General features: G+C 43.9%; 3 protein-coding genes across 5 annotated transcripts in view; all 3 read right to left on the minus strand.

The window, feature by feature from the left end:
• alg8 (ALG8 alpha-1,3-glucosyltransferase) overlaps positions 1–6,596 on the minus strand; it is a 35,714-nt gene extending 29,118 nt beyond the window's left edge. The window contains exon 1 of the mRNA XM_070891601.1: positions 6,554–6,596. The gene's annotated coding sequence lies outside the window, so the exon portion shown is untranslated. The remainder of the gene's footprint in view (positions 1–6,553) is intronic.
• Positions 6,597–11,198: 4,602 nt separating this feature from the next.
• Positions 11,199–18,404, minus strand: LOC139275243 (BTB/POZ domain-containing protein KCTD21-like). 2 transcript variants are annotated; one of them, XM_070892427.1, is made up of 2 exons: positions 18,354–18,404; positions 11,199–12,074 (listed from the first exon to the last, which is right to left on the minus strand). In XM_070892427.1, the coding sequence occupies exon 2, from the start codon at positions 12,050–12,052 to the stop codon at positions 11,324–11,326; it is 729 nt and encodes a 242-aa protein (XP_070748528.1). In that variant the 5' UTR covers positions 12,053–12,074; positions 18,354–18,404; the 3' UTR covers positions 11,199–11,323. The 2 variants fall into 2 exon arrangements, with proteins under 2 accessions (XP_070748528.1, XP_070748527.1); XM_070892426.1 differs by lacking the exon at positions 18,354–18,404 and adding an exon at positions 14,229–15,055.
• Positions 18,405–18,438: 34 nt separating this feature from the next.
• lipt1 (lipoyltransferase 1) lies at positions 18,439–20,802 on the minus strand. 2 transcript variants are annotated; one of them, XR_011595698.1, is made up of 2 exons: positions 20,718–20,802; positions 18,439–18,547 (listed from the first exon to the last, which is right to left on the minus strand). XR_011595698.1 is itself a non-coding variant. In XM_070892425.1 (2 exons), the coding sequence occupies exon 2, from the start codon at positions 20,618–20,620 to the stop codon at positions 19,493–19,495; it is 1,128 nt and encodes a 375-aa protein (XP_070748526.1). In that variant the 5' UTR covers positions 20,621–20,627; positions 20,718–20,790; the 3' UTR covers positions 19,001–19,492. The 2 variants fall into 2 exon arrangements, 1 of the variants encoding a protein (XP_070748526.1); XM_070892425.1 differs by lacking the exon at positions 18,439–18,547 and adding an exon at positions 19,001–20,627 and having other exon boundaries at positions 20,718–20,790.
• Positions 20,803–23,125: the final 2,323 nt, after the last annotated feature.

Here is a 23,125-nt window from a genome sequence, read left to right on the forward strand (position 1 = left end):
AATTAAGAAATCGATGAGTTTATCAAGAGATATGGGGATAGTGCAGGAAGGTGGAATTGAGGTAGAAGATCAGCCGTGATCTCATTGAATGGTGGAAGGGCCAAATGGCCTATTCCTGCTCCTATTTTTTTTGTTATGACAGATGGATGAATGAATGGGTGGGGGAGAGAGGGCAATGCAGATAAACGCCACCAGACATTCATACATACAGCCTTTCTAGCAGGAGTCATTGAAGGTGAATAAGGTTTAATCCAACCGCCAATCCTTCAGTTTATAGGCACTGAGGCTAATTGTAGTTTCCCCACTGCTGCCCTGGCTGAGATCAGCTAAGTTGTCATAGAAACTGTATGGTTCATTACCAAACCATGTCGTGCACATACCTACTGAGCTGTGTGTGGAATATTTTGAATTATTTGGGAGAAAAATTTACTCAGATAACCAAAACCATGAATAGAACCCCGAGTAAGTTATGTTTATGTGGGAAGCAAATCTGTCTAGAGGTAGCTTTGATTTTGGGGTAAGGCAGTGAAGTTGGTTTCCCGCAGTATTGATTGTCTGTACTTAACTGCAGCAGCAAGTTGCCATGGTGGGATTTGAACTCACAACCATGAAGTTGCTGGCCCAATCCATAACCACCATATTACCAAACCCTATATATCTTTAAGTCCTGTGTTATGTATATATTTTCAGTAAAAATAAACCCAATTTATTCTTGTTTATCAGGAAATAGTTTTCTTTGGCAATAGCTATTTGTGGAACCTTGGCGTGTGCAGAATGGCTGCCACATATAGCTGCATAATAGCATGCATTCCTCAACAACTTTCTGTGGTAGAGAATTCCACAGGTTCACAACTCTCTGGGTGAAAAAGTTTCTCCTCATCTTGGTCCTATATGACTTACCCCTTATCCTTAGACTGTGTCCCCTGGTTCTGGACTTCCCCAACATCGGGAACATTCTTCCTGCATCTCACCTGTCCAGTACCATCAGAATTTTATACGTTTCTATAAGATCCCCTCTCATTCTTCTAAATTCCAGTGAATATAAGCCGAGCGGATCCATGCCAGTCCTCATACATCAGTCCAGCCCATCCCGGGAATTAGTCTGGTGAACCTTCGCTGCACTCCCTCAATAGCAAGCACGTCCTTCCTCAGATTGGGAGACCAAAACTGTACACAATACTCAAGGTGTGGTCTCACCAAGGCCATTTAGCAAGACCTCCCTGTTCCTATATGCAAATCCCCTCACTATGAAGGCCAGCATGCCATTTTCTTTCTTTACTGCCTGCTGTACCTGCATGCCTACCTTTAATGACTAATGTACCGTGACACCCAAGTCTCGTTGCACCTTCCCTTTTAATAATCTGTCACCATTCAGATAACAATCTGCCTTCCTGGTTTTGTCACCAAAGTGGATAACCTCACATTTATCCACATTATACTGCATCTGCCATGCATTTGCCCACTCACCTAACCTGTCCAAGTCCCCCTACAGCCTCTTAGCGTCCTCCTCACAGCTCACACCGCCATCCAGCTTAGTGTCATCTGCAAACTTGGAGATATTACATTCAATTCCTTCGTCTAAATCATTAATGTATATTGTAAATAGCTGAGATCCCAGCACTGAACCTTGCGGCACCCCACTAGTCACTGCCTGCCATTCTGTAAAGGACCCACTCTTTGCTTCCTGTGTGCCAACCATTTCTCTATCCACGTCAATACATTACCCCCAATACCATGTGCCTTAATTTTGCACACTAATCGCTTGTGTGGGGCCTTGTCAAAAGCCTTTTGAAAGTCCAAATACACCACATCCACTGGTTCTCCCTTATCCACTCTACTAGTTACATCCTCAAAAAACTCTAGAAGATTTGTCAAGCATGATTTCCCTTTCATAAATCCATGCTGACTTGGACCGATCCTGCCACTGCTTTCCAAATGGGCTGCTATTACATCTTTAATAATTGACTCCAGCATTTTTCCTACCACTGATGTCAGGCTAACCGGTCTATAATTCCCTGTTTTCTCTCTGCCTCCTTTTTTAAAAAGTGGGGTTACATTAGCTACCCTCCAATCCATAGGAACTGATCCAGAGTCCATGGAATGTTGGAAAATGACCAATGCATCTACTATTTCTAGGGCCATTTCCTTAAGTACACTGGGATGCAGATTATCAGGCCCTGGGGATTTATCGGCCTCCAGTCCCTTCAATTTCTCTAACATAATTTCCTGACTAATAAGGATTTCCCTCAGTTCCCCCTTCTCGCTAGATCCTCGGTCCCTGACTATTTTCGGGAGGTTATTCATGTCTTCCTTAGTGAAGACAGAACCAAAGTATTTGTTCAATTGGTCTGCCATTTCCTTGTTCCCCATTATGAATTCACCTGATTCTCACTGCAAGGGACCTACATTAGAAACATAGAAACATAGAAAATAGGTGCAGGAGTAGGCCATTCGGCCCTTCTAGCCTGCACCGCCATTCAATGAGTTCATGGCTGAACATGCAACTTCAGTATCCGACACGATTGTATTCATACAGACGTCGGGAGGGACAAAGCATACCGGACTTCGTTGCGGACCTTCGGCGTTTGGCCAGCCTCTGTATGTTCACAGATGCCTGCAGGGGGGAGATGTTAAGGGATTTCTTCATTGAGGGCATTGGTCATGCCAGGATTTTCAGGAAGCTTAGTGAGACCAAGGATTTGACTTTGGAAAGGGCAGCTTTGATAGCTTAGACCTTCATGGCAGGGGAAGAGGAGACCAAGATAATTTATGTGCGCAGCCCTGGTTTCAATGTGCGATGAACCAGGGAGTTAATGTTGTAAAAGTGATACAGAACCCCACAGGCAGGCAAGGGCAATTCGACACCACCCAGGCAGGCAAGCAAGGGCAATTTGACATCGCCCAGGCAGCAACAGATTCCAGGGTGGGACAGCAACAGAGACAATGGCAGGAGGATCAGCAATTCACACCATCACAAGGGACAATGCGTTTCGGGTTGGGACCATTGATACACAGGAACAGAGTGATCAGGAGTAATCAAAGAGACAATCAGAGAGGAATGCCTGGTAACAGTCCCTTTGTCCACAACAATCGCAGCTCATGCTGGAGGTGCGGTGACAGACACAATGCGAAAACCTGCAGGGTTCAACAATTTATCTGCAAAAACTGAAATTTCAAGGGACATTTGGCCAGAATGTGCAGAAAACCCATAGCGAGGTTAGTTTACAAGGCAGAGGAGCCAGAGGAAGAGTCTGCAAGGCAGTTGGATACTTGGGGCACAGCCATGGATGCTGAAGTCCAGCGAGTTCACGTGGCAGGGACATCCACAGCTCATACACTAAAACACCACCTATGATGATGAAAGTTCTATTAAATGGCATCCCGTATGCATGGAGCTGGACACAGGAGCTATGAGTGTCCAACAATTCGAAAGACTATGGCCACTCAAAGCTAGCAGACCCAAACTAGAACATTTTGAGATGCAATTACCAACATACACCAAAGAGATCATCCCAGTACTCAGCAGTGCAAATTTGATGGTTACACATAATGAATCAGAGAACCGGCTGCCACTCTGGATTGTCCCGGGGAATGGTCCCACGCTTTTGGGGAGGAGCTGGCTAGCCGACATGAACTGGAAATGAGGGGATGTGCATGCCATTTCATCTGTGGAGCGAAGTTCATGCTCACAGGTCCTACAGAAATTCGAATCACTATTTCAACCTGGGGTCGGGACTTTCAAGGGTACCAAAGTAGTGATACGCATCACCCCGGACGCCAGACCAGTGCACCACAAAGCCAGAACCATGCCGTATGTGATGCGTGAGAAAATTGAGAGTGAGTTGAACAGGCTGCTAAGAGAGGGCATAATATCACCTGTTGAATTCAGTGACTGGGCAAGCCCTTAAAGCGGATGGCTCGGTCAGGATTTGTGGCGACTACAAGGCCACCATTAACCGAGTGTCACTACAAGACCAATACCCGCTTCTGAGAGCGGGGGACCTTTTTGCCACGCTGGCAGGTGGCAAGCTGTTCACCAAGTTGGACCTCACTTCAGCCTATATGACCCAGGAACTGGCCGAAGAATCCAAGCTACTAACCACCATCACTACGCACAAAGGGCTATTTGTGTACAATAGGTGTCTGTTTGGCATTCGTTCAGCGGCCGCTATCTTCCAGAGGAACATGGAAAGCTTGCTTAAATCCATTCCTGGCACAATCATATTGCAAGATGACATCTTAATCACAGGTCAAGATACCGAGGAACACCTCCACAACCTGGAGGAGGTGCTACGCCGACTGGGCCGAGTAGGCTTGCGAATAAAGAAGCCCAAGTGTGTGTTTTTGGGCAGGAGGGTTGCCGCAAACGGGATCTGGCCTACCGAATCTAAAACGGAGGCAATCCGTCGTGCGTCCCGGCCCGGCAACACATCGGAGTTGCGGTCATTCCTGGGACTCTTAAACTACTTCGGGAACTTTCTGCCGAACTTAAGTACATTGTTGGAGCCACTACACGTGCTCTTGCGTAAGGGTTGCAAATGTTTTTGGGGGACTGTCAAGAACGGGCTTTCAATCGGGAGCGGAACCTGCTTTGTTCTAATAAGCTGTTGACCTTGTACGACCCCAGTAAGAAACTGGTTTTAACGCGTGATGCATCATCCTATGGGGTTGGGTGTGTGTTGCAGCAGAGTAATGATGAGGGCCAACTTCAACCTGTGGCTTATGCCTCCAGGTTGCTCTCCCAGGCAGAACGGGGATATGGGATGTTTGAAAAGGAAGCACTTGCATGTGTCTATGGGGAGAAAAGATGCACTAATACCTTTTTGGCAGAAGGTTCGAGTTAGAAACAGACCACAAGCCGTTAACATCCCTGTTGTCTGACAGCAAGGCTGTCAATGCCAATGCGTCAGCTCGCATACAGCGATGGGCTCTCACACTGGCTGCGTATGATTATACCATATGGCACCGGCCAGGCACCAAAAATTGTGCTGATGCGCTCAGCAGGCTCCCACTGACGACCACTGAGGGGACGTCGGAGCAAAGCGCAGAGATGGTCATGGCCATTGAGGCTTTTGATACCGCAGGCTCCCCTATCACAGCCCGCCAGATCAAAATCTGGACCAACAGAGAACCCCTCCTATCACTGATAAAGAAATGTGTCCTAACTGAGGATTGGGCGCCCGCACACGGAACGTGCCCCGAGGAGGTCAGACCGTTTCACAGATGGATGGACGATCTCTCCATCCAAGCCGACTGCCTACTATGGGGCAGCCGGGTAGTCATGCCCCAGAAAGGAAGGGAAGCTTTCATCAGGGAACTCCACAGCGAGCACCCAGGCATCGTGTTAATGAAGGCCATTGCCCGGTCACATGTATGGTGGCCGGGAATTGACTCAGACCTGGAACACTGTGAGCACGATGTGTGCTCAGCTGGGAAATTCCCCTAGGGTGGCCCCCCTCAGCCCGTGGCCCTGGCCCACCAAGCCATGGGCACGCATTCACGTAGACTACATGGGCCTGTTTATGGGAAAAATGTTCCTAATTGTTGTCGATGCATACTCGAAATGAATCGAGTGCATCATATTGAATTCGTGCATGACATCCACCACTGTGGAGAGTCTGTAAATGTTATTTGCGACCCATGGCTTGCCAGACATCCTAGTTAGCGACAATGGCCCATGCATTACTAGCTATGAATTCCAGGAGTTTATGTCGGGTAATGGTATCAAACAGTCCGGACTGCGCCGTTCATACCGGCTTCCAATGGCCAGGCAGAACGTGCGGTTCAAATCGTAAAACAGGGCATGCTCCGGATTCAAGGACCCTCTCTTCAGTACCGCCTATCACGCCTCCTGCTGGCCTATAGGTCCCACCCGCATTCGCTCACGGGAGTCCCGTCCGCGGAACTACTCATGAAACGCACACTTAAAACGCGGCTGTCCCTCATTCATCCTGCTCTGTCGGACATTGTTGAGGGCAAGCGCCAGTCCTAAATCGAGTGCCATGATCGCAACTCAGTGGGCAGATGCATAGAAATCAATGACCCTGTATTCGTTCTCAATCACGCATTGGGACCCAAGTGGCTTGAGGGCAGTGTAATAGGCAAAGAGGGGAATAGGGTCATAGTCGTCAGACTAAACAATGGGCAGATATGTCGCAAACATCTGGACCAGGTAAAGAAAAGGTTCAGCATGGACATTGAGGAACCTGAAGAAGACCATGGGATGTCAACCACACTACTGCCAGTGAACGAGCAACAAGGACATTCAACAGCATGCACAGTCCCTGCGGCCAGCCCGGACAGGCCGGAACCAACTCAGGCGACAGAGACGCATGCCAAGGCCCAACCACCAGAGCCACAACTGCGGCGTTCCACGAGAGAGCGTCGACTGCCTGAAAGACTCAATCTTTGACCCAAAGACATTTGGGGGGAGGTGATGTCATGTTTGTAACCTTCACATAACTGTAACGAATATGTAACAACACTGTACACTATACAATTGTGAAATACTCCCTTGACCACAGAGGGTGAACTTGTGGGAGACACTCCTTACCTGGTCAGCCAGGTACTTAAAGGGAGGTTCCACGCAGGCTCAGCAATCCTTGGTCCTGGGAATAAAGGTGCAGGTCATATAGTGACCTTGTCTACAGTATATGCCTTGTGTGACTTGATAGTACAGTGCAGAGACACTACATCTACCATGAAGACCGATACAAAATATTTGTTCAACATCTCTGCCATTTCCCTGTTCTCCATTATTAATTCCCCAGTCTCATCCTCTAGGGGACAAACATTTATTTTAGCCACTTTTTTCCTTTTTATGTACCTAAAGAAACTCTTACTATCTGTTTTTATTTCGTGCTAGTTTACTTTCAAAATCTATCGTCCCTCTATTATTGTTTTAGTTGTTCTTTGCTGGCTTTTAAAAGTTTCCCAATCCTCTGGCTTCCCACTAGTCTTGGCCACATTGTATGCCCTTGTTTTCAATTTGATACCATCCCTTATTTCCTTAGTTAGCCATGGATGGTTATCCCTTCTCTTACAGCCTTTCCTTCTCATTCGGATATATTTTTGTTGCGAGTTATGAAATATCTCCTTAAATGTCTACCACTGGTCATCAACCGTCCCATACTTTAATCTATTTTCCCAGTCCACTTTAGCCAACTCTGCCCTCATACCTTTGTAATCTCCTTTATTTAAGCTTAGGACACTGGTTTGAGATCCAACTTTCTCACCCTCCAACTGAATTTGAAATTCAACCATGTTATGGTCACTCATTCCTAGAGGATCCTTTGCCAAGAGATCCTTTATTAATCCTGTCTCATTACAGAGTACCAGATCTAAGATAGCCTGCTCCCTGGTTGGTTCTGCAACATACTGTTCAAGGAAACTGTCCCGGATACACTCTATGAACTCTTCCTCAAGGCTACCCTGGCCTATTTGCTTTGTCCAATCAAAGTTAAAGGTTAAAAAGGTTAAAATCGCCCATGATTATTGCCATTCCTTTATTACAAGCCTCCATTATTTCAATTGTACATCCCTGTCTGGAGTAAAAATAAAACTGGGAAGGTGGCTCAACCGTGGCTAACAAGGGAAATTAAGGATAGTGTTAAATCCAAGAGGCATATAAATTGTCCAGAAAAAGCAGCAGACCTGAGGACTGGGAGAAATTTAGAATTCAGTAGAGGAGAACAAAGGGTTTAATTAAGAGGGGGAAAAGAGAGTACGAGAAGAAGCTTGCCGGGAACATAAAAACTGACTGCAAAAGCTTCTATAGATAGAAGAGAAAAAGATTAGTGAATACAAATGTAGGTCCCTTGCAGTCGGATTCAGGTGAATTTATAGTGGGGAACAAAGAAATGGCAGGCCAATTGAACAAATACTTTGGTTCTGTCTTCAAGAAGTAAGTCACAAATACCTTCTGGAAGTACTAGGGGACCGAGGGTCTAGTGAGAAGGAGGAACTGAAGGATATCCTTATTAGGCGGGAAATTGTGTTAGGGAAATTGATGGGGTTGAAGGCCAATAAATCCCTGGAGCCTGATGGTCTGCATCCCAGAGTACTTCAGGAAGTGGCCCTAGAAATAGTGGATGCATTGGTAATCATTTTCCAACAGTCTAACGACTCGGGATCAGTTCCTATGAACTGGAGGGTAGCTAATATAACATCTACTTTTTAAAAAGGGAGAGAAAGCGGGTAATTATAGACCAGTTAGCCTGACATCAGTGGTGGGGAAAATGTTGGAATCAATTATTACGGATGAAATAGCAGCGCATTTGGAAAGCAGTGACAGGATCGGTCCAAGTCAGCATGGATTTATGAAGGGGAAATCATGCTTGACAAATCTTCTGGAATTTTTTGAGGATATAACTAATAGAGTGGACAAGGGAGAACCAGTGGATGTGGTGTATTTGGACTTTCAAAAGGCTTTTGACAAGGTCCCACACAAGAGATTGGTGTGCAAAATCAAAGCACATGGTATTGGGGCTAATATACTGAAGTGGATAGAGAACTGATTGGCAGACAGGAAGCAAAAAGTCGGGATAAATGGGTCCTTTTCAGAATGGCAGGCAGTGACTAGTGGGGTGCAGCAGGGCTCAGTGCTGGAACCCCAGCTCTTTACAATATACATCAATGATTTGGATGAAGGAATTGAGTGTAATATCTCCAAGTTTGCAGATGACACTAAACTGGGTGGCGGTGTGAGCTGTGAGGGGATGCCAAGAGGCTGCAGGGTGACTTAGACAGGTTAGGTGAGTGGGCAAATGCATGGCAGATGCAGTATAACATGGATAAATGTGAGGTTATCCACTTTGGGGGCAAAAATGCAAAGACAGATTATTATCTGAATGGTGGCAGATTAGGAAAAGGAGAGGTTCAATGAGACCTGGGTGTCATGGTTCATCAGTCATTGAAAGTTGGCATACAGGTACAGCAGGCGGTAAAGAAGGCAAATGGTATGTTGGGCTTCATAGCTAGGGGATTTGAGTTTAGGAGCAGGGAGGTCTTACTGCAGTTGTACAATGCCTTGGTGAGGCCTCACCTGGAATATCGTGTTCAGTTTTGGTCTCCAAATCTGAGCAAGCGCGTCCTTGCTATTGAGGGAGTGCAGCGAAGGTTCACCAGATTGATTCCCGGGATGGCTGGACTGACATATGAGGAGAGAATGGATCAACTGGGCCTTGATACATTGGAGTTTAGAAGGATGAGAGGAGATCTCATAGAAACATACAAGATTCTGACGGGACTGGACAGGTTAGATGCGGGTAGATTATTCCCGATGTTGGGGAAGTCCAGAACCAGGGGACAAAGTCTTAGGATAAGGGGTAGGCCATTTAGGACTGAGATGAGGAGAAACTTCTTCACTCAGAGTTGTTAACCTGTGGAATTCCCTACCGCAGAGAGTTGTTGATGCCAGTTCATTGGATATATTCAAGAGGGAGTTAGATATGGCCCTTACGGCTAAAGGGATCAAGGGGTATGGAGAGAAAGCAGGAAAGGGGTACTGAGGGAATGATCAGCCATGATCTTATTGAATGGCGGTGCAGGCTCGAAGGGCCGAATGGCCTACTCCTGCATCTATTTTCTATGTTTCTATGGGCTAGACTTTCCACTTGGTGGCTCAGGCCGAATAAAATGGGCCTTATTCCAGCGATGCAGGACGTATCGCCTGTGCTGATCGCCGGCTCAAGGCCCTTTATTTTGCGATTTTCCACTCATCCTTAGCCCAGCGATGTCAAATGGGCGATGTGATTTCTCGGCGTTCTCACGATCGCCCAGAGGAAACGGAAATGAATTGAAAAAAAAATCTTCCCCAGCAACTCATTACTGCGCATGTGCAGGTTGATTTTTCTTTTCAGGTTGATGCTCCTTCCCGCGTTTTGAGAGGTCAAGGGTCTTCACACATGTTCAGAAGTTCTGCGTGGGTCTGGAAGAGAGAGAGAGAGAGAGAGAGAGGAGAAAGGCAGCATGTTATCTTAAGCTACTGAAAAAACAGATAAATTTAAAGAATGGAGGGAGCTGCAGGAAAGAGAAGGGCCAAACCCTTCAACGAAGAGGCAAATGGGGCCCTAATGAATAGTGTAAGCGCGAGGTGGGAGGATCTGACACAGGGTGGGCACGGCAAACCTCCACCCCATGCATATCGGTGGATTTGGGCAGAGATTGCCGACGTGGTCACATCGGCATCAAATGAAGCTCGGACACCAGACCAGTGCCGGAAAAGATGGAACAGCCTACTGGCGGCTGCAAGAGTGAGTTAAAATTTAAATTTGAAATCATCCATATTTATTATTTAATGTTGTATGGAAAATCGAATTAGAATCTGCAATGTTATATCGTAATCTTTAAGCATGACTAAATAACTAAATTAGGATTAAATTATGATTACATTCATGTACCGCAACATAAATTTGAATGTTACAGTATGAAATATCTTCCTATACAATGTATTGTAAACTTGAAATTGAACTTATAAATCGGTCAGTCCTAAATGTTTACTGCCAAATCCATCTGCTTATGCCGTGCAATGTTACCTTATCTACTACCGAAGAAGATTTCCATCAACCAGCAGGGGCAATGCAGGACGGGCGGGGGCTGTGCCATGCTGCAGTCGCTCAATGCCTATGAGGAGCTTGCAGTGGCCTTGGTGGGGCCAGAAAGCCGTTCGGTCACAACCCGTGGTGTGGCTGAACCCACCCTAGAGTCATGTGAGTAATGAGAACTGTGCATTGTGTGAATCAATAGTAAATATTTGTTACGTGGGTAATCCTATGCAATGATACATTAGTTTCATATATAATTGAGTTATACTATTGAAATGTACTATTGATCTTCAAATGAGGTCATGTTAGGCCTGGTGACCGCTTGTGAATATGGGCTAATGGTAATGTTTTGAGTTCTTAATTGAGATTAATTGATTTGCATTGTTAAACATTGTTTATAACTTCCATTTGTCTTTCAAAGGTCAACAAGTACTGATGGAGTCAACGGACTTGGGATGGGCCTTGTGTGGGCGATCAAAGTGGAAACTTGGGGGCCTATTTTTCCGGCGATGTTTTGGGCCGAGTTTCCACTTTTTGCTCAAAATGGGCGATGTGAAGTGGAAAGTCTAGCCCTTTTTTGTTTCTATGCCTCTTAATTCAACTGTACAAGTAAAAGAATGATCATTCATGATACTACATATTATATACCAGGAATTTTATTATGAAGTACACAGCTGGTGATAGTTTCAATTCTATATAAGAAAAGCAGAAGGGGGAAGCCATTCCCATTTTTTTAAACCCAAAGATTGGGAGTCTGTGACAGTTGGTTTGCAGTCTTATTACTGAGTGAAATGCAGGATCTGTGGGCCAGATGAACAAGGAGGAAAGGAATGAAGAAGGAATCCACCATTGACTGCTATTTTTATGACTTGCTCAACAAACATTTGCAGACTTCTGATTTGCTTATGAGATGGTGAAACACGGAGGATTTTCCAATTCTGCGTTACATATTCCAATTCCATTGAAGATGTCGCATATTCAACCCATTCTAGTGAAATACATTTCAGATCTTCCAAATTGGTGCCAGCAGGTAAATTGTTTCCTTTGAAAGTATAATAGAATTTGGAATCCAGGAGCTTCAGCAAGGCCGGTGATGTTGAAAATACTTGAACATCAACAATGTTTACATTAAAGGAGCAGACATTATGTGACTGCGAGTTGTAAATGATGTTAAGCGTTGTATTCTTTTTTCTTTTAGTGACTGGGCACTCGATCTGCTGCAAAGCCTCCAGCAGGGGTTGGATCTGGAAAAAATCTGCCTCTCTCTTCAGAATATCCAGCTCTTGGAAATCAACCGGAAGGTCCAGGTGTGATGTACGAAGGAAGTTCAGGATGTATCGAAACATTTTTCCATCTCTGTCTATAAAGTAGTTTCCTTGCAGATCCTTACTGGTGGACATTCCTCCACAAAACATTGAGCCAAGCATCGATTCTGGATAGCGTATTAAAGTCATCAGGGAAGTAGTGTATAACCTTCCCCCTACATTCAGCGTTATTGGTCCAGGCATGGTGAAGTCTTTAACTTAATCTCTGTAAACAAAATAAAAATTAAAATATGCGATCCCCTGAAAAATGCTTTAAAAAAAATGGCCTGCCTTTATTGCTAGGTCCTAGACTGTTCTGTCCTGGCACCAACACCAATAGTCTTGAATCATATATAGACAACATCTGATAATTCTTTAAAAAAAAATTTTTTTTTTTTTAAAAAAGCGACGTTCACATTAGCAATATCAACAACCTAGTATCAGCACCAAGCACTCCCCATTATTAACCTTGCATGATTAGATGCAGATTAAAACTTTCTCAATAATGCTCTACAAAGTGGTCAGCCTCAACCTCAGATGCACACCCACCACCAAATTAGCATGACTTTTTGTTTTCTATTTCTGATGCTTTTCCTCTTGTGGCATTTAAGTGAATTTGCCAATTTAATGCCAAATTAGGTAACAATTTTGTGCTGTGGGCCCATCCCACTCGGAACTGGATTGAGATTACCGAGCCCAATCTCGTCTTCACTCAACAGCCATCATACCTGCACTTGTAGCATTATTTCCCAGTTAGTGATTAGGAGCAGGAGGAACCCGGACAATTTTCCTAAGCCGAACCCAGGAGCACGGAGTCCAGTTGTAGTACCCCGACCACTCTTCTAGCTGAGAACAACTGACTTAGCACAAAACAGAGCAATCCCTGGAGCCATCCGAGTCTGTATGTCTCAACTCCTTCAAATTGATAAACTCCGTGAACCAGTGGGAGATCTTAAAATTAAAACACTTGATTCCATGGAGTAACCATTTTCCCTGGACAGCTGTGTTTCTCTCCAAAAATCGAAAGTAGGATATTCCACAGCTAACATAAAAAGGACACTGTCAGGCACAGCTCGTTAACTTTAAAGTGACAAACACCACACAAAGCACTTGGAAATGTGAAGTGTTGTTGCATCACTTTAGGGGTATGGTAGCACAGTGGTTATGTTACTGGAATGATCCAGAGTCATGAGTTCAAATCCCACCACGGCAGCTGGGGGATTTAAATTCAGTTAATTAAATCAACCTGGAATAAAAAGCTGCATCAGTAATGGTGACCATGAAACTACCGGATTGTTGTAAAAACCCATCTGGTTCACTAATTGTCCTTTAGGGAAGGAAATCTGCCGTCCTTACCCGGGTCTGGCCTATATGTGACTCCAGACCCATAGCAATGTGGCTGACTTTTAACTGCCCTCTGAAATGGCCTCGCAAGCCACTCAGTTGTATTCAAGATGGCTCACCACCACCTTTTCAGGGGCAATTACGGTTGGGCAATAAATGGTGGCCTAGCCAGTGACGCCCACACCCTGAGAATAAATGTAAAAATGGAGAAACAAAATAAACATGACTGTTTTACAATTATAGGTGGCAATTTACTTTGGATATCAAAATAAACTGATGCTAATAATATTTAAATGTAATATTAATACGACTGTTTCCAAAACCTCAAGACCAATTTTAAAATGAGTGCTCTGTTGGCATTTCAAAAATTTGTCAATTCCTGCATATACATTACAACTGTCTTTGATTGTACTGCATCAATGCTGAAATGGTAGGTCAATCAGCAACTCCAGCACGTTTAATCTCTCATAGTTGTATCATGGCATTCTGGATCCCTCTAATATCTAGTTGTACAACCATGCATAGCCTTTTGGTGTTTTTTTCCTTTGAGAAATTGATACAAAAATACATTATTAATGATTTTCAAACTATGTGCTAGAATACTGACAGACATTCTCTACCATCTCATTTACTGCCACAGTAGAATGTAGCCTACATGATTTACAAAACGGAAGAAAACCACAGAGCAGGGAGAGTCAATTAGAGCACGGGTCGAGGCAAGACTGTATAAACAATCATTTTAGCATATATAGAATTAAAAATATAAAGTTCTATAAACAAACTCTTTGTTGTTTAAAGGTTTACATTTTTAGTTTTCAAAACTTCAGTTATTCCTAAATAAAACCCACGACACATTAAGTTCAACATTTGAAACCATGGGCAATGTGCTTTAAAGGCTTTCAGTAAAAGCTTATAAAAGGCCTAAAAAAGGTATAACTGCATCTTCAAAACCATGTACTTGAAAAATTCTTCAACTATAAACTTTAATTGATCCACTAAAATGTCAGAATATTCTGTATTTAACATACGGCCTTACCTTTAAGGCATTAACAAAAGCAAACACAGTCACGCCCCAGGCCACGAAAGCATTTCAAGACATTTGAGTTCTACACACTGTTCAATCCTTATTTTCTCTTATTAATTGTTATTCCAATGTTGATGTCTTATCAAAAAATCATCCAGTTAATTAAATTCAATTTCAATTTTGGTGGAAAATGCGTAGAAACTAGATACAGATAATGTTTTGTGCAGGTGTTCCTTACCTGCGACCTAAAAGGTCATTTAGCACATAGCATTCTGGGAAAGGTAGCTGTGTTTACTCCCAGAATGCATTTCAGCTAGTCTCATTCGGAAACAAATCTGTTGTACAGGAATTATGTCATGTCACATGTGACACATTTAGGTGGTTTAGTAGCTAGAATACAAATCACACACAGCAAGCACTTGCTAATCTCCTGGTCATGCAAAGAGTTATGCAGTGAAAATTATTCCAGAGTTGCTCAATCCAAATCCAGTTCAGCTCCACAGAGACACAACACACGGTGGTGATCTTGTGATAAGCCAATGTGCTAGCTCCAGAATTCAATGCATGTCAGATTTTAGGGAGCATTTACATTTCAACTTTAGCATCGCTGCACACTGATTTCCACTTCACAAGCACCAAAACGGTTCCAGTGTAAATCCAGCCACAGGGCCTAATCTAACTCCTTAAGGAGGCTTGAGACTCCCTGGAGAAGGTTGTCTCGCCCTGCTTGGGTTTGACACTGCATGGAATGCTTTTTAAACATAACTGGAGTTAATTTGAATAATGAGTGTGGACACCACCTATGCTTTCTAAACTTGAAATTTTAACTCCTGGGAGTGGAGCTCAGAGACTACTCATGTAACCACATATGTGCAAAAATCTCTCCTGGGAAGAATAGCAGTTCCAGCCTCACACTTTCAATGAGGTGGAATCCAGAAAACAGCTACCCTGTACTGGTATCAGATCAGTATCTGTGATATAAGTGCAACATTAGGGAATCTGCATTGCTCAATTGCACGCAGCCAGTATAACTTGGCTGGGATGATGAGACAACTTTATTAATTATGCCTTCCTTCACTAGCCAGAATGATTGCCTTAAAGATGTTAACATTGCGAACAGGAGACCTCAGAACAATGTCCTATTTGCAAGCACTGAAAGTTGCCTTATAAAAGGCAAGGGAATATGTTGTAATTTTCTGCCATCTACTGGTAAAACAGGATGCAAATATAACAGCTTGCATTTATATAACACCTTTAATGTACTAAAACGTCCCAAGGTGCTTCACTGGAACATTATTAAACAAAAACTGACAGCGAGCCAAAGGAGGAAGAAGAAGTGACTAAAAGCTTGGTCAAGGGTAAGGTTTTAAAGGAGCATCGTAAGAGGAGAACTAGCGAGAGGGGTTTAGGGAGGAAATTTTAGAGCCTAGACAACTGAATGCACGGCCACCAATGCTGGGGCAAAGGAAGTGGTGGATGCACAAGAGGTCAGAGTTGGAGGAATGTAGAGTTCTTGGGAGGATTTTAGGGCTACAGTAGGTTACAGAAATGGGGAGGGCCGAGGCCATGGAGGGATTTGAACATGAGGATGAGAATTCTTTTAAAGAAATCGAGGTGTTGGTGGATCAATGTAGGTCACCGAGCACAGAGTTGATGGGTCTCACGTGGACAATATACAGCAGACATCTCAAAGTGCTGCCTCCGCAAGATCCTGCAAATCCTGGATAGACGCACCAACGTCAGTGTTCTCGCTCAGGCCAACATCCCCAGCATCGAAGCACTGACCACGCTCAACCAACTCTGTTGGGCAGGCTACATCATCCGCATGCCCGACAAGAGACTCCCTAAGCAAGCGTTCTACTCGGAACTTCGACACAGCAAGCGAGCCCCAGCTGGGCAGAGGAAACATTTCAAGGACGCCCTCAAAGCCTCCTTGATAAAGTGCAACATCCCCACCAGCACCTGGGAATCCCTGGCCCAAGACCGCCCAAAGTGGAGGAAGAGCATCCGGGAGGGCGCTGAGCACCTGGAGTCTCGTCACCGAGAGCATGCAGAAATCAAGCGCAGACAGCGGAAGGAGCGTGTGGCAAACCAGACTCCCCAGCCACCCTTTCCTTCAACCACTGTCTGCCCCACCTGTGACAGAGACTGTAATTCTCACATTGGACTGTACAGCCACCTGAGAACTCACTTTTAGAGTGGAAGCAAGTCTTCCTCGATTTCGAGGGACTGACTGCGATGATGATGGGTGAATTGGACTTGGTGCAAGTTACGATACAGGCAGTAGTTTATACTACAAATCACAAAAATTATGTTTTCTTAAAGGAAATAATATATGGAACACCTAGCAATCTCTAGCATGCACTTAAAATATTTCATAGTGGTGGCCACATGATGAGTGATAGCTGTTTTATCTTGGTTATTTTCACATGTAAACTCCTGTGTAGTGAAAACACATCCTTGTCACAAAGGTCAGTACAGCTGAAGAACACTATTCAGCCCAACCTTCCACAGAAGCTTACAGTCCCACCGTCACTGTATTCTAATTGCATCTTGAATTATTCAATTTTTTGCCTCTACTACCCTAGCTGGAAGGCCATTCTTTGCATTAAAAAGTGCTTCCTGAAATTAGACCGGTATTAGATCTTTAGTGAATTATATCCATAACCCCTTGACCTACAATTGTGATTTAAATTAAAATGTCCCAGATTAACCTTTTCTATTGCACTTAATACTCTATCTCTCTCTATTGGACCCTTTTCATTTGCCTCCTTTGAAAGCTGAAGAGGTTGAATTTTTCTAGTCTTTCCTCAAAACTCAGTTCTCAAACTCAGAGCGTCACCTACAGGGCCTCTCGTTGCACTCTTTCCAGGTCTTGGGTGTTTCTGGTGACTTACTGATCAGAACTGAACTTAGCCATCAAGCTGGAGTCTGATCAAAGCACTAAGCAGTTTAATTGTCTACGACTTGACAATTGGGATCAGCATTCCATTTAGTTTATTGTTAATCTACTACCCTCTCTTACCTCGTTTGCCTCTCCCCTGCTAGGTCAACATCAGCAACATCAATATATTTCACAGTGGTGGCTACATGATTGGAGTGATAGCTGTTTTGTCTTGGTTATTTTCCACATGTGGATGCAGAGAGAATGTTTCCTCTGATGGGAGAGACTAGAACTAGAGGGCACAATCTTAGAATAAGGGGACTCCCTTTTAAAACAGAGATGAGGAGAAATTTCTTCTCTCAGAGGGTTGCAAATCTGTGGAATTCGCTGCCTCAGAGAGCTGTGGAAGCTGGGACATTGAATAAATTTAAGACAGAAATATAGTTTAAGGAACTGTCTAAGGGGATAAGGGTTATGGGGAGCAGGTGGGGAAGTGGAGCTGAATCCATGATCAGATCAGCCATGATCTTATTGAATGGCAGAGCAGGCTCGAGGGGCTGTATGGCCTACTCCTGTTCCTATTTCTTATGTTCTTTACCACCGAGTAAGTGTGTCGCCCCATTCTTTCTTCTAAAGTGCAATGCCGTGTATGTACCCGCTTCAGGTTTCACCGGTCAGTATCAGTATCGAGAAATTTGAACTCAAGTTGTTTACATAGAGTAGAAAGAAAGGGGCCGAGCTTGAGCACACAATCTAGGCTCGTGCTCCATGGCAGTACTGGGTGATGTAATCACAGAGGTGCTGCTCTTCTAGACGAGACCATATATCTATGCCTGTTCTGGTGCATATTAAAAGATTCAATGGCATCATTTGAACAAAAACAGAAAGTTCTAATATCCTGGCCAACATTCCTTCCTCACCCAACAGGAGCACAGATTAGCTGATCATTCATCTAATTACTGTTTGTGGGATCTTGTTGTGTACAACATGGCTGGCACATTGTATACATAATAAATGAATTTCAAAACAAATGTGTCAGTAAAGCACTTTGAGAGCCATGATAAGGCGCTATATAAATGCAAGTTTTTTTTGACATTAAGATACAAATTTAGTCATTTACAAAAAAAATCTGGTGAGGACAGTAGTTTGGTTACAAATTGACAGCAGCACCCTACAATAGCATTTTGTTCGTATTGTAGTCACTGGTACTCGAAAACAGACAGCAGAGCAGGTCTCCAATCATCCTGGTTAACCTTTGCCACTGGATAAAGGCCTAGCTCTGTCAAGCGCGTGTAGTGGCTGATGTGCAACGGTCACCACGTTAAAAAAATCCACGCACAGGCATCTTCCACCCCCTCAACTGGAGTTCAGGACTGGAACATCGTGTCCTTCATTGAAACATCTGTGAACTCACGTGGAAGCAAGTCACCCTCGTTCAAGGGACCGCCTATGAAGATGATGATGATGATAAAATAGAATTATAGCAGTTATTTTTACTGCATAAAAAAAAATAATTTCTTTAAAAAACAACACATTGAAAAATGAAAAGAGTGTAATTTCTTAGTATGAAATGCACTAGAACAGTCTCCTTACATCTCCCTCCCTGCTTAAAAAGGTTTTCTCAAAACCTTTTTCCCCCTCCAAACAATTCTTTTTCCTCCCTTAGCTACTCATTTTCCCTTTCCAGCCTTCTGGTCAGCACCCACTGTCTTTCCTCTGTCCTGTAAAATGCTTCATGTACATGCAAGAAATTCTTGTTGTTGTAATTGCACAGCTGATTTCAGATTTAATTTCTCAGTACTTGCTCATTACCTTGGCACTAAACAATCAAAAAAGATTAAGAAAAAAGTTACAACAAAAATAAAATCAGATGTTTTAATAGAAAAACAGACAATGCTGGAAATACATAGCAAGTGAGTCAGTGGAATTTCAACATTTTCTGTTTATAATTTAAAGTTAGGCTCACTGCCCCTATACATACTGACCCCCACCCCATCTCATTTCCCAGATATTATATAGATTTCAACAACAAAAAGTTACATTTTGCACACTGTATTGTTAGTATTTTACACATAAGTGTATATATTGTTAATTCAAATATTCCTAATAGGCACCAATTGCATTATTTGGATTCAAGTTTGTCACTCATACAGACTCTTTTTGCTTCCCTATTCCCTAAAGAAAATAACTACTTCAAACTGCCTGAACCTCTTTTTGCAGTTTTTAGTGACTTGGTACAGTGGATTGTAAAACTCATCTTTGAATAAAAGTTGCACAATGAGATGCTTTTCATCTTGATTTGAACTATCAGCTGGTAGGTTCAGTTGTGTTAAATTCAAGTTTGCCAGGGTGCATGTAGAGAGTTGGTTAAAAATTACTCAAAACTTAAAAATTACATAATTGCCATAACCTGTTCACAAAGTACATTCCATTTGTTATGCAGCTCATTGTCCTGGGGGCAAACCCTTAAATGGGCACTTGCCAAAACCATTGCTTCAGTGGGGCAAAATTTGTTGCCAATGAGGTCTGTAGAGAGCTGGTCACACATTGCAGATGGCAACCAATTAGACAGCACTTCGATGTTACAATTTTCAATTCTGCCATGGTTGATGCTCATGTTCAATTTCACCTCTGCCCCGGATACATTATGGTCCATAGAGAAAGAGTGACTGACACTGAACTTGGGTGTTCTTCCATAGATCCAATCCCAGCTTTTAAGCTCCTGGGTAAACTTGTTAACTCCTGGTAGCGCCAAATTGTCTTTGGGATCAATGAGCACGATTTGGTTTTGGAGGCCGTGGCGCCTCGCATACTCTGCTGCAATTGCATCCATCAAGACATCACAAGTGAGAGTGGGATCCTCTTCCCAGAGGTTCTTCACAGTGGCGGGGACACTAGGGGTAGCGTTGCTTTTTAGACCTTGGTGGGGAGTGCGGAGTACAGAGGATAACAGAGACCTGTCTGAGTTGCAAAGCAAGGTGCAATGGTGATAAGCTGAGGTCCTTCCAATCTTGGAGGCAGTGCCTGAGATCTTGAAGGCACCGTTGAGCACCAGGTCGTACCTGTCTGTGGCCAAGATGTCCAGGTGAGGTCGGATTCCCCTCAGGGCAGAGATGACCAGCTCCAAGTTCCCGCGCCGGTCGTACCTCTTCTTGGAGGTGAAGAAGGTCAGGTTGATGTTGCCCAGGTCGTGGTAGACGGTGCCTCCTCCGCTCCTCCTCCGGCTCAGTTGGACGCCTTTGTCCCGCATGAGTTTCAGGTTGCATTCCTGCCAGGGGTTCTGGTGGCGACCGATGACCACGGCTGGGCAATTCCTCCAGAGCAGCAGCACCTCCCGGCCCCGGGACTGCACGTACTCGTGCAGCCAGTCCTCCGCCGCCAGGTTCTCGTAGACATCAGTGGACGTGGACTTCAAGAGCAGGGCACCGCCCTGGGGGTCATCCAAAGCGGCCAGAATGGCGCAGCGAACGGGGCAGAGCGCTCTCCACGCTGCCCGCAGGCTACCCCTCAGCAAGGGCATCACGGCGCTGCAAAAATACAAACAGTAACAAATACCTGCAACGCACACGTTATGACAACCCGCTCCTGCAGAGTGAAGGCCAGACACATTCACTCACCTTTACACTGCTTCTCTTGTTGAGCAAGGCGCCTGCTTTGCCTCCACCCACTGTTTGTCATTTGCAATGAGAGGAAGGAGCTTCTGGGTAACATTGGATGGACATTTCACCCTCTCACAGCGCCATCTACACACGGGAGTGCTGCTCAAAGCAGTTCCTGCAGGTTTAATAGAGGGCTTGCACCGTCGAAGTGCAGTCTGGGATGGTCCCACCTCCATGACTGGAAGAGAAACACTGGACAAATCCCGTAGCCTGGTGAGCTCTGAGGCGACAAAGGTAGAAAGGGTAAGAGAGATAAATGAAAAGATAGGATAAAGAAGACAAACATTATCAATGCTTTTTAAAAATAAGCTAACTTCGACAATTAACTAAGAATAAAATGGCTGTAAAATGGACTTGCTCTTAAATATGTAGTAATTTTCCAACCACAGAATATTCAAAGAAAAATGAAAGTACTTTTCAGTCAGTTTTCAGATTCTATTATCTTAGTTATCATATCTACTGTCATACCTTTTAATCTAATTTCCCAATCTACCATAGCCAACTCGCCCCTCATGACTATGTAATTTAAGTTTAATACTCTAGTTTCGGATTTAAGTACTTCATTCTCGAACTCAGTGTGAAATTCCAATAGTGACTACACTTCAAAAGTACTTCATTGGTTATAAAATGCTTTGGGACGTCCTGGGGTCGTGAAAGGCTGTATAAATTAAAGACTTATTTTGGCGGCAACTATATCAATGCAACATGCCACCTTTCATCATGTTTATGTTTTGGGCACTAACTTATGCCTCCGGTTTATGGCTTCAGCTGAAAATCTCACATCTAGGGCATTTGTCTAAATCTGATACAATTTATTGTTGAAAAATTATTAAAGCTCCATAACAACAACAACAAAAACTTCTCTTTCTATAGCACCTTTAACATAATGAAACATCCCTAGGCACTTTACAGGAGTATTATGTATAAGAATTTGACACTGAGCCACATAAGTAGAAATTAGCACAGGTGACCAAAAGCTTGGTCAAAGAGGTATGTTTTAAGGAGCATCTTGAAGGAGGAAAGAGAGGCAGAGAGGTTTAGGCAGGGAGTTCCAGAGCTTGGGGCCTAGGCAACAGAAGGCACGGCCACCAATAGTTGAGCGATTATAATCAGGGAAGCTCAGGAGGGCAGAATTAGAGGAGCGCAGACATCTTGAGGGGTTAGGGGGCTGGAGGAGATTACAGAGATAGGGAGGGGTGAGATCATGGAGGGTTCTGAAAATAAGGGTGAAAATTTTGAAATCAAGGCATTGCTTAACCAGAAGCCAATTTAGGTCAGTGAGCACTGGGGTGGTGGGTGAGTGGGACCTGGTGCGAGTTAGGACAAGGGCAGCCAAGTTTTCGATTGCCTCTAGTTTGCATAGGGTAGAATGTGGGAGGCCAGCCAGGAGTGCATTGGAATAGTCAAGTCTAGCAGTAACAAATACATGGATAAGGGTTTCAGCAGTAGATGAGTTGAGGCAAGGGGCGATGTTACAGAGGTGGAAATAGGTAGTTTAAATAGGTTCTCAATCGGTTTGATTCTTGCATATTCTAAATGTCATTCCCAACAGTTCTCAAATTGTGTATGAATATGGATCTGATAGTGCTAATCGCAAAGATAATGTATTATATATTGTTTCACTTTAAAACAGCAAGCTAGTATCTTTCTACCTTATTTATGTACCATATTTCATTTTTTCCCTATATTGATAATGACATATTGGTAATCTGATCAAGGGGCCCACACAATGCCAAACTGCAGCAGCAACATTTGAATCCAAAATAAAATTAAAGCCTCAAAATTCTTTTAGAGTATCTGGTATTTTATACTGTGATGTTAATGGAGCAGTTTTATTCCATTTTTGTAGATTTTGTCTCTTTGAATCCGGCCCCACCAACAACTGTTACATAAGAACATAAGAATTAGGAACAGGAGTAGGCCATCTAGCCCCTCGAGCCTGCTCCGCCATTCAACAAGATCATGGCTGATCTGGCCGTGGACTCAGCTCCACTTACCCGCCCGCTCCCCATAACCCTTAATTCCCTTATTGGTTAAAAATCTATCTATCTGTGATTTGAATACATTCAATGAGCTAGCCTCAACTGCTTCCTTGGGCAGAGAATTCCACAGATTCACAACCCTCTGGGAGAAGAAATTCCTTCTCAACTCGGTTTTAAATTGGCTCCCCCATATTTTGAGGCTGTGCCCCCTAGTTCTAGTCTCCCTGACCAGTGGAAACAACCTCTCTGCCCCTTTCATTATTTTAAATGTTTCTATAAGATCACCCCTCATCCTTCTGAACTCCAACAAGTAAAGACCCAGTCTACTCAAGCTATCATCATAAGGTAACCCCCTCATCTCCGGAATCAGCCTAGTGAATCATC

Source organism: Pristiophorus japonicus, chromosome 10 (genome assembly GCF_044704955.1).
Source record: "Pristiophorus japonicus isolate sPriJap1 chromosome 10, sPriJap1.hap1, whole genome shotgun sequence".
NCBI lineage: Eukaryota > Metazoa > Chordata > Chondrichthyes > Pristiophoridae > Pristiophorus > Pristiophorus japonicus.